This window comes from Aquarana catesbeiana, linkage group LG03 (genome assembly GCF_042186555.1).
Source record: "Aquarana catesbeiana isolate 2022-GZ linkage group LG03, ASM4218655v1, whole genome shotgun sequence".
NCBI classification, from domain to species: domain Eukaryota; kingdom Metazoa; phylum Chordata; class Amphibia; order Anura; family Ranidae; genus Aquarana; species Aquarana catesbeiana.
Genome location: NC_133326.1, coordinates 682,043,452 through 682,061,029, shown reverse-complemented (window position 1 = coordinate 682,061,029; position 17,578 = coordinate 682,043,452). Strand labels below are relative to the sequence as shown.

At 46.5% G+C, this 17,578-nt stretch overlaps 1 protein-coding gene across 1 annotated transcript in view; it reads right to left on the bottom strand.

Annotated features, from left to right (window-relative positions):
• Positions 1-16,584, bottom strand: part of LOC141134127 (extracellular calcium-sensing receptor-like) — a 33,262-nt gene extending 16,678 nt beyond the window's left edge. The window contains exons 1-2 of the mRNA XM_073623712.1: positions 16,571-16,584; positions 5,322-5,534 (exon numbers count right to left, since the gene is read on the bottom strand). Coding sequence (XP_073479813.1) covers positions 5,322-5,534; positions 16,571-16,584 — 227 coding nt within the window. The remainder of the gene's footprint in view (positions 1-5,321; positions 5,535-16,570) is intronic.
• Between the last annotated feature and the right edge of the window lie 994 nt (positions 16,585-17,578).

Genomic DNA, 17,578 nt, shown 5'->3' with positions numbered 1-17,578 from the left:
ACAGTCTTGCAGAGATTTGAGATCCCAACACTTAACCAGTAACATCAGAATGAGGGGCTTGATAGCTGCTGCTAATCCAGGACAGATTCATTTTGACAAATGTCAGCCGATCAATGGAGTCTGTGGACAGGCACGCTCTTTTATCTGTCACAAAACCTCTGGCAGCACTGAATGCCCATTCCAAAAGAACGCTGGTTGCAGGGCAGCCCAGCAGCTCAATTGCATACTGGGCAAGTTCTGGCTATTGGTCTATTGTCATGACCCAGAGACCCAGTGGATCATCTATTGGAAAGCTCTCCATGTCTGTTTTCACCCCTAGATAATCTTCCACCATATGATGCAGATGCTGCCAATGGGATCTTGAAGCTGATAGCATTTTAAAATGCATCACTAAGGCAACCCTCTTCTCCACTGCTCCTCTTTTGACAAACAGAAGCCTCAAAAATACCTTTTTCATGAGACTATAACCTACCAGAATTTGAAAAGGTGTTACATAAACTCCACTTTAAGGTTTCCTCAAGATAGATTCCGAGACTTTCCCCTGGTAACAGTGTTCAAGGAGGGTTGCCAACCAATAATAAGCCTTCTCCTTGATGCCACAAATTCTCTGGTCTTTTTGCAGGCTTTGAAGAAGAAGTGAGCCCATGCACCCCAAGTTTGTGGAGGCATGAGAAGCATGAGTGCTGAGGGTCACTGAGCATTACAGTATCTGGAACTGCCTCCCCCCAGCCACGTACTACTCCCAAGGTTTCTGGGGACTGAAAACCATCCCTTAAGGTTGGACGTATGTCTTCCTCTGCTTCTATGCCGACAAAACTACCAGAGTCCACCTCCTCCTCCTCCCTCTCCTCTTGTGTGTCCTCTGGCATCACAAGAATGGTGTCTGCATAAAGCAGGCCTTGAGAGGAAAGGGAGTCCTCCTCTTCCTCCCGCTGCTCTGTCTCGAGCTCCCTGTCCATAATGCCACGCAGAGTATGCTCCAGCTGGAACACAAGCGGAATTGTGTCACTGATGCATGCATTGTCGAAGCTCACCATCCTTGTCACCTCCTCAAATGGTGACCGTACAGTGCATGCACCCTTTAATATTACTAATTGGCATGGGGAAAAAATAGCAGAGATGCCCTGAGCCTATCCTTGTGCCATACTCAAACAGGTACTCAATGACGGCCCTCTGCTGCATTTGCAGCTACTCCAGCATATGACCGCCTGAAATGGATTCAGACTCTTCTGGCCTGCCTTAGAAGATCTTGTAAACCTGGGTACCTCTTTAGGAAATACTGCACCACCAAATTAAGGACATGTGCCAGGCATTTGTCAACTTTCCCTGTCGAAGAGTGGACAGAAAGTTAGTGCCATTATTGCACACCACCATTCCTGGCTCAAGCTTCCATGGCATGAACCATCTCTGGGCTTGCCCCTGCAGTGTGCCTCCTGTCCCCTAGACAGACCAGCTGAAGCACTGCATGACATCTTTTTGCCTGACTCGTTAAATGGTTCCTGGAATACTTAGTGGGTATTGGTGGTTCATAGCACAATCCAGCAGAGGAGGGCATGGATGGGGAGGAGGAGAGGGTGGAGCTGACAGATCTCACATCATACCCACCAGTTGTATAGAGACGTGGCGGAAAAACAAGTTCCAGTACTGAGCCCTGTCCTGCATTCTTCCTAGTTGCAGACAGAGTTACCCAGTGTGCTGTGAACTAAGTATATCGTTCCTGACCATGTTTGCTGGACCACGTGTCAGCAGTAATATGGACCTTGCAGGTGATTGTCTTGCCCAACAATGTCAAAACATTGCCTTTCAAGTAATGGTACTTTCATGCAAAGAAATAGTGACTGGGAACCTGCCATTGTGATACAGCACATTCTGCATATTCACAGAAGGGGGCAGAATCCACCAGATGGAAAGGCAGGAGTTGTAAAGCCAGGAATTTGGACAAGCTGAAATTTAGACACTGGGCATGTGGGCAAGGAATGTATTTTTTTTTCGATGCAGCAACTGGGGCACAGAAATTTGCCTGCTACACTCTACAGCTGGTGGTGTGCTGCTGGCGACGTGTTGCAAGGACCTGTGACACTCTTTGCTATATCATCATCCCTGTCAGTGGAGGCTGCTTCAGAGTTCATGAGATATAGCAGGGGTAGACATGAAAGGTGAGGAGTAAGAATAGAAGAACTGTGTCTGGTTTTCAGGTGCTCTTGCCAATGGGCTGAGTGGTGGGAGGTTAAATGTCATGTCAAGCATGTGGCACCTAAATGGCTGGTGTTTTTGCCACCCTTGATCTTCTTGCTGCAGAGATTTGCAAATTGCAACAGTGTGATCGTCATTGCAACATGTGCTAAATAAGGCCCACACAGCTGAGCTGTGAGAAGTGGGCCGGGAGATAACAGCTCCACAATATGATGGAATAGGGTGGCTGCTCTCTACTCTTCTATGATAGCTGCCTCTGGAGGACATCCTGCCTCGTTGGGGTTGTTCCTTCCCCTCACTTTCCTCCTCTGCTCTACCGGCACCCAAGTCGCATCAGTGACCTCATCATCATCATCCCCTCCATCCTCATTATCACTGGAGCCAACTTGACAATACGCTGCAGATGGGGGAACATGACTGCCAATTTGTTGTTTATCAGTGTTCTCCCCTCTCTGTTGGCTCATGTTACTCCCTTTCACTACCTCAGAACCAACATCTGAATCAAGTAAAGTCTGTGAATCCTCAAGGAGCAAGTGGGTGACACTGCGTTCAAATAATTCAGCTGACTCCTCCATGCATGATGCTGGGGCTAGGGCAGCAGTAGCTATAGACAAGGAGGCAGAATAAGCCTCTCTGGCAGCTGCAGTGGACTTCGCACTAGTCTCAGCTTGGGTCATAGATGATGAGGAGGATGAGGATGGTTTAGTAAGCCCCTCCACCCCCTCCTCTGCATGCTGTGGCTGGATAGCACAGGCAACATCACAAAACAGAGACAAATGTGCCCTGCCTGAGGACGGACCATGTCCATGTCTTTGCCTGTGGACACAGACGCTGCTGGCTCCCTCATAGTGGCATGGGAACATCTGCCTCCCCTTGTTGGCCTCCCAGACATGATGGGGGGGGGGGCTTATTACCCAAATGTAATAGAAACTGGAAAATGTGTGATTGGATGCACATTATTGAATAAAAAGTTGTGTTTGGTGCACTTTAAATCGAGGACTGATGCTGAGGGAAATGTAAAAACTATGCAAAAAATAAAAAAACACAAAAGGTGGAACACCAGCGTTGCAGCCAGAAAAACTGCAGCTGACAATTTAAAAAAAAAGTGGGCAGGCAGGGGACAAAAGAAAAAAAGAGACAAAAAACAAAACAAAAAAAAAACACAGCAACCAAAAAAAAGGGTATACATCACTGTATATAGCACTAAATATTTTGTAATGCTGTGTTAAACACAGCACTACACTAACATGCTACACTGACACTACACTATACTGGCCCATTATACTCACACTATACTAACACTACACTAACACTACACTCAGAGTCACAACAAGTGCCCGCTTCACACAGGGGCGACCTGTCAGACGACTTAGGCACCTGACAAGTCGCGCTCCATGCATTGCAATTGAACCATTCTAATAGTCGCTCCGACTTAAAAAAAGGTTCCTGTACTACTTTGGGGCGACTTCGGAGCGGCTTGCATTGACTTCTATACAGAAGTCGTTTTGCAAGCCGCGTTGAAGTCACTCTGTATGGGGCGGCTTCAGAGTCAGACGAGAGTCGGGTGACTTTGAATCCACCCCTGTGTGAACCGGCACTAAGTGAACACACTAACTCGCTAGTAGCAAACTGAGCCTTGCTCTATTTATCTCTCCCATGGGAAGGAACCTTTTATAGTGTGCGGTAGGACTATGAGCACTGAGCCGTTACTGGAGAAAGTCATCATCACTTTGTCAAATCAGGGCTCTGACAGTGCTCCGTGCCCTAATTGGGATAGCCTTGCACCTGACCAGTGGTCAGGTGCAAGGCTTCATCCAATCAGGGCCCTAGAATCTACTGTGAAGTGCTCAGTGCATTGTGGGGCGCTCAGCGGGATGTTTGGCGGGATGTTCTCCCGCAAACTCGGGCGCTCACCGAACGGGAAAACAGGCAATGTTCAGGCCAAAACTTTTACTTGGCCTGAACTGTTCGCCAAACACTACATAAGAACTTTATTTCCATCCAATAGCAAGAAATAATTATGGACCCAAAAATGGTGTGAGATTCCACACCCAGCCCCACCACCATACATATGTAGCGCAGGTAGATTTGCGATCTACCATATGTTAGGTAAATTTAGTAACTTGTTCGTTAAATAGGTTAAGTTTGCCTCTGTTCCAGCTTGGCTGACGTTGTATGTGTTTCCAGACTGACCGGTGGGTGTCGCTGTTATTACTGGTCAGTGTTGGAAAGGCAACGTGTCGAAGCGTATGGATGCTCTTCTGTCCCGGAGACAACTCGGTGGAGGTGGTCCTCCGAGATGCATGCCGGGCGAGGGTATTTATGTGACAGATGCCATATTGAGGGGTTTGTTTTTCAGCCACCTGCTGGCCCTCCTGGCCTACAGGTATGCATTAGAGAGCAATCTCGTGGTCCTCCGTTCCGGAGGCCCACGCCGCTGCGGCGCAGGGGTGGGCCCAGAATCTTGTCTGGGGCCTGCCACAGCAGCCGAGGAATGGTCCTGAGCTGTCTATCCAAAGGGAGGAAGCTGGACAACCGAGGAGATCCGCAGTGTGCTGGTCTGGAGAGGGGCCTGGTGACTCGGTTGGAGGACGTATCCTAAAAGTAACTATACAGCATAGTGTTGCCGGGTTGGCTTAAAGGTTCAAGCACTGTGACTGACGTTCATTGCAGAAAAGACCGATACATCCTGTGGCAGAGGATCGTACCGGTTTATCCCAAACAAGTATGTGGCAGAGACTTTTGTTCGTGCTCTGTACTGGCTGCTAGGCAAGTGAGAGAGGCCTATCCAGGCAAGCAAGGAGTGTGTCCCACGAGGGGAGCGCATCCTATTATAATATCTAAATCCTACCAGGACATTTGTCAAGAACCTTATGAGAAGATATTTGAGTTTCTTCTGCAGTTTCCCTTCTGCCTCTTTCCTGCTATTTCCTTAGTAAAATGTTCAATAAAGCATTGAAAACGTACTCAAGTGTTGGTGTGTGTGTCGTCCAGAGGTAAACTCAACGCAACCCTAGACCCAGTGCCGGTGAAACAGAGGGAAGGAGAGTGAAGGTAACAAGCCCGCTTAAACCAGCAGCTCCACCGAGAGTTAGTGCTACACATAGAAATTCTATGACTTATCTTACATTAAGCAAGCATCTGCGTGGGGTTTCTCTTGAAAGGTGACTTCTTGGTTAAGATAGTCAATGTGGAGGGGAATCACAGCCCCAATGAGCACATCTCCAGGTACCAATATCCCGCTGTTAGGCAAGTCTGTTGGGTTACCATCTGAGTATGAAGTCGGGACATTGTACAGGACAACAAGGTGCCAGAGCGTTTGGTACAGATGGGGCATCAACCTGCAAAAACAATAAAACACTCTAAAAAGGACCTGTTGATTTTTTAGATATGGTTTTTTATCAATTATCAGCCTATTCTTTTTTTAGGCAAAAAAAAATTATATATAAATGATATACCTCTCTTACAAATTTAATTTTTTTTTTCAGTAAAAAAAGTATTTGTCTTGCAAAGCAGCAGTTCCACATTTCTCAGTTAGTTGAGAAGTTCTCCTCACCCCCTGCGCATGTGCATATTTGCCAAAGGGCTTGGATCCTGACAGAGCCCTTAAGCAGCACATCTGTGCTTGTGCTGGTTTTTTAGCCATCTGCGCATGTATGGGTTTCCCACCCATGCACAAAGACTGCTAGCAGGGGAGTCCAAAAATTCCCCGTATTTGCGCATTCATGGAAGATCACCTGTGCATGCACATATGTGCTGATTGGCTTTGCCAGGACCCAAAGGCTGGGCAGAGCTTGTGGGCACATCTGCACATGTGCCATAATGGTGATGCCCAACGCGGGGGTAAAGCCACCTAGGAGGTGAACTGAATTTCAACTTTAACTTAAGGCCATCATTCGGATAACAAATGGATCTGAATTTGTTCCATTTGTTAACTTGTATTAACATGACACCAGTCAATATTGTCCTATCAGCTCATGCAATTTCTCTTGGCGTGGGATGTGGTGAGCGGTGATCAGTGTCCTGTCACACATAGCCCCTCCCCCCACAGTTAGAATCACTTCCTAGGACACACTTAACCCCTTCACTGCCCCCTAGTGGTTAACCCCTTCATTGCCAGTCACATTTACACATTTATCAATGCATTTTTAATTGCACTGATTGCTGTATAAATGTGAGTGGTCCCAAAATCACGCCAAAAGTGTCCGATCTGTCCGCCATAAGGTCGCAGTCACAATAAAAAAAAAAAAATCGCTGATCGCCGCCATTACTAGTAAAAAAAAAAATTATTAATAAAAATGCCATAAAACTATCCCCTATTTTGTAGACGCTGTAACTTTTGCGCAAACCAATCGATAAACGCTTATTGCGATTTTTTGCACCAAAAATATGTAGAAGAATACATATCGGTCTAAACTGAGGAAAAAAATGTTTTTTTATATATTTTTGGGGGATATTTATTATAGCAAAAAGTAAAAAATAATGTTTTTTTTTCAAAATTGTCGCTATTTTTCTGTTTATAGCGCAAAAAATAATAACCGCAGAGGTGATCAAATACCACCAAAAGAAATCTCTATTTGTGGGGAAAAAAGGACATCAATTTTGTTTGGGAGCCATGTTGCACGACCGCGCAATTGTCACTTAAAGCGACGCAGTGCCGAATTGCAAAAAGTGCTCTGGTCTTTGGGCAGCCAAATGGTCTGTGGCTGAAGTGGTTAAAGCACCCTCGCTGTGCTATGGTGATGTTACTTCTGTGGGAATTCACCGGTGTGATATCATCGCGGCCTGGCCATTCAAGAGGTTGAAGGGACAGATCCTAGAAGGAAGGTCAGGAGAAGATCGGAGCACTGGGGACTAGCAGAAGTGCTAACAGTGCAGCACTGGGAGGCTTTGTTTGACAAGTACTGTAAGTCTGGCATAATGTGCTGGTATATGGTGCATACTAGCACATTTTGGCCTAAACCTGCAGGGGGGGGGGGGGGGGGCATTTTTTTTAAACAAAACATTTTGTGAAAAGTTTAATACCACTTTAAAGTTATTGTAAAGTCTTGTTTTTTTTTGTTCTTTTTAAAAAAATAACAAACATGTTATACTTACCTGCTCTGTGCAGTGGTTTTGCATAGAGCAGCCCGGGTCCTCCTCTTCTCGAGTCCCTTTTCTGTGCTCCTAGCCCCTCCCCTCCTGTTGGGTACCCCCACAGCAAGCAGTTTGCTGTGGGGGCACCCAAGCCAAGCTGCAGCTCCCTATGTCCACCCCCCCTCTCTCTCCTGATTGGCTAACTGATTTTGATTGACAGCAGAGGGAGCCAATGGCACCATAGTTGTGTCTCAGGCAATCAGGAGGGAGAGTCCCGGACAGCTGAGACACTCGTGGACATCGCTGGACAGAGATGGGGCTCAGGTAAGTATTAGTGCGGGTGCTGCACACAGAAGGCTTTTTATCTTAATGCATAGAATGATAATAAACCTTTTGACTTTACAACCCCTTTAACTCTAAACTGATATTGTGTAAAGGTCAAAATGTTGCCTATTGATAATTTTGGGTACTGTCATTTTTGCTGTTTTGTAGGTGCATAGGTTGTGTCTATGTACTTGACACAACCTCATCTTTTATATTTTACTCAAAAAAAAATCAGAAATGATGTTGTGTTTATGTGCACTCAAATCCACTTTTGCATCCCCCCCTCCTGAAAATATAGATTTGATAAAAAGTTGTGCAAATATAGACAATTGCAACTGCCATCCATCTTTTTATTCTACAGCACTTCTGCTTTCAGAAAATATAAAATATTCTGGGGGGTAAATAATTTTCAATGCAGATTTTAAAATATGTTAAAAAAAAAAAATGTTCTAGAAGAAAAATGTTTATTATACCTGCCTTTACCCGCACATGAACTTTAATGGCATCCCAGTCTTAGTCCGTAGGGTTCAATATTGAGTTGGCCCACCCTTTGGAGCTATAACAGCTTCAACTCTTCTGGGAAGGCTGTCCATAAGGTTTAGAAGTTCCTCCAACCCAAACTCGCTCATCCATGTCTTTATGGACCTTGCTTTGTGCACTGGTCTAAATCATTTGGTGGAGGGGGGATTATGGTGGGGGGTTGTTTTTCAGGGGTTGGCCTTGGCTCCTTAGTTTCAGTGAAGGGAACTTTTATAGGGCGTACACACGGTCAGACTTTGTTCGGACATTCCGACAACAAAATCCTAGGATTTTTTCAGACGGATGTTGGCTCAAACTTGTCTTGCATACACACGGTCACACAAAGTTGTCGGAATATCCGATCATTCTGAACGCGGTGACGTAAAACACGTACGTCGGGACTATAAACGGGGCAGTAGCCAATAGCTTTCATCTCTTTATTTATTCTGAGCATGCGTGGCACTTTGTCCGTCGGATTTGTGTACACACGATCGGAATTTCCGACAACGGATTTTGTTGTCGGAAAATTTTATCTCCTGCTCTCCAACTTTGTGTGTCGGAAAATCCGATGGAAAATGTCCGATGGAGCCCACACACGGTCGGAATTTCCGACAACATGCTCCGATCGGACATTTTCCATGGGAAAATCCGACCGTGTGTACAGGGCATTAAGGCGTCAGCATACCAAGACATTTTGGACAATTTCATGCTCCCAACTTTATGGGAACAGTTTGGGGATGGCCCCTTCCTGTTCCAACATGACTGCACACACCAGTGCACAAAGCAAGGTCCATAAAGATATCGATGAGCAAGTTTTGGGGTGGAGGAACTTGACTGGCCTGCACACACTGCGTTTAGCAACGGTTTCATTACATGCAGCTTTGTGCAGTTTGAAAAAATAAATTTGACTGCATCCAGGACCGATTTAGCGCAGCTATCTGTACATAACCGCAGGCAATCACAGTGTACTATTTCACCTGCGGATAGCAGCGGCAACTAGGAAAGAAAAGCAACAGGAAGAACATCAGAAATGGCAAGAATGTTTCTCCGCAGCTAAACGCAGCCGCATATAAACGCTACTAATCGCAATGTTCAACTGCATCACTGTGCCTGGAGTCTTGGAATTTCAAAATAACAAAACATGCTTTTACATGTTACAGGACAGCCGCCCGTGTGAAAGATGCCTTTAAGATCGAGCCCAAAACATTGTGTATATATATATATATATATATATATATATATATATATATATATATATACACACACACACACACACATATATATACACATATATATATATATATATATATATATATATATACACACACACACACACACATATATATACACATATATATATATATATATTTAACAGAGACCCTATGGAATAAATTGGAGATCATTGCATGGGAAAAAAAATACACTTTTTTGAATTAAAAATAAGAAAACAGTAAAGTTAGCTCAATTTTTTTTTTCTAGATTGTGAAGGATAATGTTACATTGAGTAAACTGATACTTAACATGTCATGTTTTAAAATTGCGCACGCTCGTGGGAATAGCGACAAACTTTGGTACTTAAAAATTTCCATAGGCGACACTTGAAAAATTCCTACAGGTTACCAGTTTAGAGTTACAGCTTTCACGCTAATGATTGCTGCGATACCTCACATGTGACCGTTTACATATGTGGGCGCAACTTGCCTATGCGTTCGCTTCTGCGCGCTAGCTCGGAGGGATGGGGCGCTTGACATTTTTTTTTTTTTCTTATTTATTTTACTTTTTGTTTTTTTATTTTTTTACACTGTCCCTTTAATAAAAAAAAGTTTGATGACTTTTATTCCTATTCTAAGGAATGTAAACATCTCTTGTAATAGAAATAAGCAGGGCAGGGCCTCTTTAATGTGAGATCTGGGGTCAAAAAGACCTCAGATCTCACATTTACTCTTAAAAGCAAATAATACAAAAAATATATAATTTTTTTTTTTTCAAGAAAAAAAAATATCCCCTTTAAGTCTGGAGGGCGGAGGTGACGTTTGATGTCGCTCCGGTCCTCCAAGCGCATAGAGTTGAGTTGGGGCTATCTTGTCCTCACTCAACTTCCTGCTCATCAGGCAATCGGATCGTTTCCCAGTTTCGACCAGTAAGCGGCGAGAGGGGCTCCTCTCCCGTCGCCCACAAAAGTGATCCCGTGTTGGATCCACCGCTGGGACCACTTTTATGTTAAAGTGGACCGCACACCATTTAAAAATTAACTGCTGCCATAACTGAAGTATTTAACATCAAAGTAGCAACGTATATCCACGGTGGGCGACTGCAATATGGCAACTGAATAATTATTTTGTCATAATTTTAAATATTATCATGTTTGTTATTATTGTGACTTTTATTGTAACTAAGCACTGGTCCCTACTAGTCTGACTGTGCTGACTGATCTTCCATTGCCTGTCCCTGATTTAGACATACTTTATGTTAATATCCTTAACATGGGGGGGGGGGGGGGGGGGTAGATTTACAAAAACTGGAGCACACAGAATCTGGTGCAGCGGTGCACAGTAACCAATCAGCTTCTAACTTCAGCTTATTCAATTAAGCTTTGACAATAAGCCCCCGTTCACACCGGTGCGACTTGTCATGCCAGTTGACATTTCCAAATCGCATGACACGTTGCACCCTATTATCGCCAATGGAACCGCTCAAATCAGTGCGACTCTGACTTTGCGGTGCAGGACCAATTTAAAAAAAAGGTTCCTGCACTATTTTTTTTTTAAATTGCAGGTGCGACTTGCATAGACATCTGTGCATGAAGTGGCACAGATGTCAGCCGAGTAGCATCTGAAATCGCACCGGCCTGCTATTTTGCAATCGTGCTACTTCAAGTGAAGTAGCACGATTTCAAAGTAGCATCAATGTGAACCAGGACTAAAACCTGGAAGCTGATTGGTTACTATGCACAGCTGCATCAGATTCTGTGTGCATCAGTTTTAGAGCCGGTTCACACTGAGGCAGCACGACTTGCAGCGCGACTGCCTCAGGCGACCTGCACACGACAGCAGCGGCGACTTGAAAAACGACTCCTATATAGAAGTCAATGCAAGTCGCCTCAAGTCGCCCCCAAAGAAGTACAGGAACCTTTTTCTAAGTCGGAGCGACTTGAGTCGCTCCGATTAGAACGGTTCCATTGTACAGAACGGAATGCGACTTGTCAGGCGGCCAAGTCGCCTGGCAAGTCATCCCAGTGTGAACCGGCCCCCAATGTCAAAATTGATATAGCCAGCTGCTACACAGAATCCTCCCAACAACATTTTGCTATAGGGTCCCATAATTCACAGGTACCTCCCTGCAGGCAATAGAGATGATTTACTAAGCTCTAAGGAGCAGGGCCCCTTAAATCCTTCTGGATTAAAGTGTATTGTATTTGTACTGTCTACCCTCAAGCATAGCGCACAACTGTCCCTGATTTTGAGGGACTGTCCCTGATTTGGAGCAATGTCCCTCTGTCCCTCTTTCCCCCTCATTGGTCCCTCATTTTGGTCTGATCCATATAGTTGTGTATAAAATGCACTTTTTATCTTTCATCGCTAAACCTTCTCAGCGCTAAACCTTTCTTCCAAATTCTAAATTGCTGCTTTTGTACGTTTTAAAAGCCAATATAAAGGAATAGTAGTGGTAAAAAAAAGCACTTGTGGATTTAATTAACCTTTTATTTTTGGTTAATTTTCCTGTAAGGGATGTGGCAGGGGGGCGTGTCCTATGCCTACATATGTCTGTTAGTAGGTGTCCCTCATTCCCATCTCAAAATGTTGGGAGGTATGCCTTAAGTTTTAAAGGGCTGCATAAACTGTCGGTTCTATATAAATCCTGTATAATAATAATAATAATAATAATAATACTAAGAGCAAGACTGTTTGAATTTGCAAGGTAAATTACACCTTTGCAAGAGAATTTGCACAAGAGCTTGGCAAAGAACACCCAATCACATGCACTGGAAATAAAAACATGCAGCATTTTTGCTTGCAAGTGATTGGATGATGGTAGTCAGCAGAGCTTCATGTCATTCGCTAAGTTCTGGGGCAAACTCCCTTGCAAAGTGTAGCTTCCCTTGCAAAAGTGAATAACCATAATGAGACATTGGAAAATACCTAATATATATAAAAAAAAAAAATGTTCTTAGCTTCCTATACACCTACCTCATTCTGTCCGTCTCCCCTGTACTGCATACACTGCCTGCCCTTTATATAAGATTTATACAGGTAAACAATATCACCCCCTCCCTCTCCTAATTACAGTCCATTGAGGTTACCTGGGTTTGTCCTGGATAATTAACAAGGCCCATGTGCATTTCACAGCACGGGGACACGTAATAACTCAACATCCTACAATAGATAATGCAGATATCATATTTTGAATGATAAAAGCTTAAATATCCACATAACAATCAGTTACACATTCACTATAAACGTGCCTATGGCTTAAAGGAGTTGTAAACCCTCAAGGTTTTTCACCTTAACCACTTGCCGCCCGCCATATAGCAAAATGACGGCGGCAAAGTGGTTTCAATATCCTGACCGGACATCATATGACATGATCAGTATATTAAGCCGCTGCACGCCCCCGGGAGTACGCATTGCGGCGATCGTTGTTGTTGTCAGTCTGACACATCGCAACTCCGATCTAGGTAAAGAGTCTCCGTCAGAGACCAATCACAGCTGATCAAGATGTAAATAGGAAGAGCCGTTTATCGGATTTTCCTCACTGGCGTCTCACAGACGCGAGTAGAGGAGAGCCGATCGGCTGCTCTCCTGACAGGGGGGGTCTGTGCTGATTGTTTATCAGCACAGCCCCCCCTCGGATGCCAGCCCAGGACCACCAGGGAAGCCGCCCAGGACCACCAGGATGGCCACCAAACTGGACCACCAGGTATGCCCCCCCTAGACTCCCAGGAAAATACCAAATATGTGCAGCTGCCAATCAGTGCCCACTTCAATGCCTACCACTGCCAGTGACACCAGGGATGCCTATCAGTGCCTCATATCAGTGCCGGGTATCAGTGCCCAGCAGTGCCACATATCAGTGCCCAGCAGTGTCACATATCAGTGCCCAGCATTGCCACATATCAGTGCCCAGCAGTGTCACATATCAGTACCAAGCAGTGCCGCCTATCAGCGCCCAACAGTGCCGCCTATCAGTGCCACCCTATCAGTGCCCATCAGTGCCCGCTCATTGGTGCCACCTCATCGGTGCCGCCTTATCAGTGCCCATCAGTGAAAGAGAAAACGTACTTATTTACAAATGTTTTTAACAGAAACAAAAGCAAAACTTTTATTTTTTTCAAAATTTTTGGTCTTTTTTTGTTTGTTTAGCAAAAAATAAAAACCGCAGAGGCGATCAAATACCACCAAAAGAAAGCTCTATTTGTGGGAACAAAATGATCAAAATTTAGTTTGGGTACAGTGTTGCATGACTGCGCAATTGTCATTCAAACTGCGACAGCGCAGAGAGCTGAAAATTGGTCTGGGCAGGAAGGTGTATAAGTGCCCGGTATTGAAGTGGTTAATGCATTCTATGCATTAAGGTGAAAAACCTTCTGCGCTGCAGCAGCCTCCCAGATCCCCCCTTTTTCTTACCTGAACCCGATCGTTCCAGGGACGAGCACGAGCCCAGCAGCTCCAGCCAATATCTCGGGTCCTCATTGGATAGATTGATAGCAGCAGGAGCCATTGGCACGGGTGCCCCTATGGAAAGCGGCTCTCCGTGGGGGCACCCAATTAAGAGGAGGAGCCAGGAGTGCCACTGGGACATCCCAGAAAAGTAGGATTGGGGCTGCTCTGTGCAAAACCCTTGCACAGAGCAGGTATGACATGTTTTTACGAACAAAACAAAAAAAAAGAACCTTTACTTTAACCACTTCCCATCCCGGCCAGGGCCGGATTTCCCACAAGGCCACCGAGGCCAGGCCTCGGGGCGGCAGTGGTACAGGGGCGGCCCGGCGCCGCTCCTGCAATGACTTCTCGGCCGCCCCCCACACTAACCTAGCAGCATGCAGCGCACCCGGGCACCAGAGAGGTGGGGGCGCTGAAGCGCTAGAGTGCTCCTCTCCCTCCTCCTACTCTCTGTGTCCAGACGTGGCTCCCTCCGCTCCCACCGCCGCCGCTGTTTTTTTCGAGGCTTCAGCCTGTCCCCCCTCCCTCCTCCTGTCAGAGAAGGAGAGCAGCCGCCGGAGATCGGAGCGGCTGGTCTCTGTGCGGGGGGTGGGGGGGCGCGTGTTCTCTTGTGTCTCTCACTCCCGGTCAAGCCTGTCTCCATCTGTTCCATCTGTTCACTTATGGAGGGGGAGTTGTCCTGGGAGGGGGGTTGTCCTGGGGCTCTGTACTAGTGAAGGGTGGGGGGGGGGTTGTCCTGGGGCTCTGTACTAGTGAAGGGGGGTTGTCCTGGGGCTCTGTACTAGTGAAGGGGGGGTTTGTCTGGGGGGGGGGGGTTGTACTAATGAAGGGGGGAGTTGTCCTGGGGGTCTGTACTAATGGAGGGGGGGTTTGTCCTGGGGGGGTCTGTACTAATGAAGGGAGGGGTGGTTTGTCCTGGGGGGGTCTGTGCTAATGGAGGGGGTGGGCTTTGACCTGGGGGGGTTTGTACTAATGGAGAGGGGGTTGTCCTGAGGGGGGTTTGTACTAATGGAGGGGGGTTGTCCTGGGGGGTATGTACTAATGGAGGGGGGTTGTCCTGGGGGGTTTGTACTAATGGAGGGGAGTTTGTCCTGGGGGGTCTGTACTAATGAAGGGAGGGGGGTTTGTCCTGGGAGGGTCTGTACTAATGGAGGGGGTGGGGGTTGACCTGGGGGGGTTTGTACTAATGGAGGGGGGGTTGACCTGGGGGGGTTGTACTAATGGAGGGGGGTTGTCCTGGGGGGTTGTCCTGGGGGGTATGTACTAATGGAGGGGGGGTTGTCCTGGGGGGTATGTACTAATGGAGGGGGGTTGTCCTGGGGGGTTTGTACTAATGGAGGGGCGTTTGTCCTGGGGGGTCTGTACTAATGAAGGGAGGGGGGTTTGTCCTGGGGGGGTCTGTACTAATGAAGGGAGGGGGGTTTGTCCTGGGGGGGGTCTGTACTAATAAAGGGAGGGGGGTTTGTCCTAGGGGGGTCTGTACTAATGAAGGGAGGGGGGTTTGTCCTAGGGGGGTCTGTACTAAGGGAGGGGGGTTTGTCCTGGGGGGATCTGTACTAATGAAGGGAGGGGGGTTTGTCCTGGTGGGGGTCTGTACTAATGGATGGGGGTTTGTCCTGGGGGGGGTCTGTACTAATGGAGGGGGGTGGTTTGTCCTGGGGGGGTCTACACCCAGGAAAGTACACCCAGTACTCCAGAGGGAGAGGGCAGTGCTGAGGGAACACCATCAGAGAGAGAACCCCGCTGCCCTGCGCCACCAGAGGGAAAGCCACACAGCCTGACGCCATCCCTGGCGGAGAAAGGAATGGAGTCATTGCAGGAATACAGATCTGGGTGCTACCCAACAGACTCGCCACGGGCAATTCAGAGTGAGCTGACTCCTGATCAGAGGGAACCGTTGCTGTATCGCTGGGTCAGGTGAGAGGGCCTATCGGCCATTATCTACTAATGTCCATAGGAACTGCAGTCTCTGACCGTCTCCTGTATCATGTCTGCAATCTCTGACCATCTCCTGTACTATGATTGCAGTCTCTGACCATCTCTTATATCATGTCTGCAGTCTTTGACCGTATCATGTCTGGGGGCTCTTTCTGGTGGTGTGTGTTTGTGGGGGGGGGGGGCGGCATTGAAGGGCCCGGCCTTGGGGCGGCAAAGGGAGTAAATCCGGGCCTGATCCCGGCCATCGTCAAATGACGTCCGCAGGAGGGGTCTCCCATCCTGGGCGGGTGTCATATGACGTCCTCGGCTTACCCGGCATCTAGGCTGCGATGTCCGCCGGGCACCCACGATTGCCCAATAACAGAGCAGGCCCGTGGATCTGTGTCCTGTCAGGGGAGAGAAGACCGATGGTGTGTTTCCAGTACAGAGGAACACGGATCGGTCTCCTCCCCTTGTGAGTCCCCTCCTACTACAGTTAGAATCACTCCCTAGGTAACACATTTACCTCTTGATCGCCCCCTAGTGTTAACCATAGGCATGCGCAAGGGGTGTGCCAGGTGTGCCTGGGCACACCCTAATCCTGGAGTTGGCAACCCATCATTTGTGAGCAGGTGACAGGTAAGCAGCAATCCTTACTTGCTGACCCCCAGAACCTGGACAGGATAGGTGGCTGGAGTGGAAATTAATGGACCGATCTGTATTTTCTTCTGCAGCAGCTGAAAGTAGGCTTCTCCTCCTCTTCCTCTCGGCGATATTCAGCTGCCACTGGAGATAAATACAGGGGATTGGTACCAATGTATGCCACCCCTCTTGTCCCAGTTCCTTTTCTTTCTGCTGCCCTGGTCCCCTTGTGTGCTCACCTGCTCTCCCCCATTGTTTTAGGATGACGAAAGGCCAGTTAATATGTGACAAATGCATATGTGTTGGAGCTTTGACGTGCACACCCTAATACAATAGGCTGCGCACACCTATGGTGTTAGCCCCTTCCCTGCCAGTGACATTTGTATAGTAATCAGTGAATTTTTATAGCACTGATCACTGTATAAATGTGAATGGTCCCAAAATAGTGTCAAAAGTGTCCGATATGTCCGCCGTAATGTCGCAGTCACGATAAAAATCGCAGATCGCCACCATTACCAGTAAGAAAAAAAAAAGACGCTATAACTTTTGCGCAAACCAATCAATATACGCTTATTGTGATTTTTTTTACCAAAAATATGTAGAAGAATACATATCGGCCTAAACTGATGAAAAATTTTGTTGTTTTTTTCTTAAAAATGGGATATTTATTATAGTAAAAAGTAAAAAATATTGTGTTTTTTTCAAACTTGCCACTGTTCTTTTGTTTATAGCGCAAGAAATAAAAACCACAGAGGCGATCAAATACCACCAAAAGAAAGTTCTATTTGTGGGGAAAAAAATATGATAAAAACTCATTTGGGTACAGCGTTGCATGACCGCGCAATTGTCATTCAAAGTGTGACAGCGCTGAAAACTGAAAATTGGCCTGGGCAGGAAGGGGGTGAAAATGCCCGGTATTGAAGTGGTTAAAGGAAACTATAACTGGATATTGTTATTTTATATTCTTTTTAAAGCGCAACTAAACTCTCTCAAATCAACATGAACTATTTTTTTAATCTCTATGCTGCTAGCCATAGTAAAAATGTAGGAAGGGATGTTATATTTGCTTTAAACTTTTTTTTTTTCTTCAGTTGCTTCCTGGTTTCTGGCCTAGGCCATAATGATGTCATACATCCCAGGAGTCTTTGTGGCCTTTTTTTCCCCTCCATTTGGCATAGGGAGGAGGGGCAGAGCAGGGGAGTGGAGAGCACATCAGTCTGGTCTCCCATTGCCACTGAAGTAGCAGA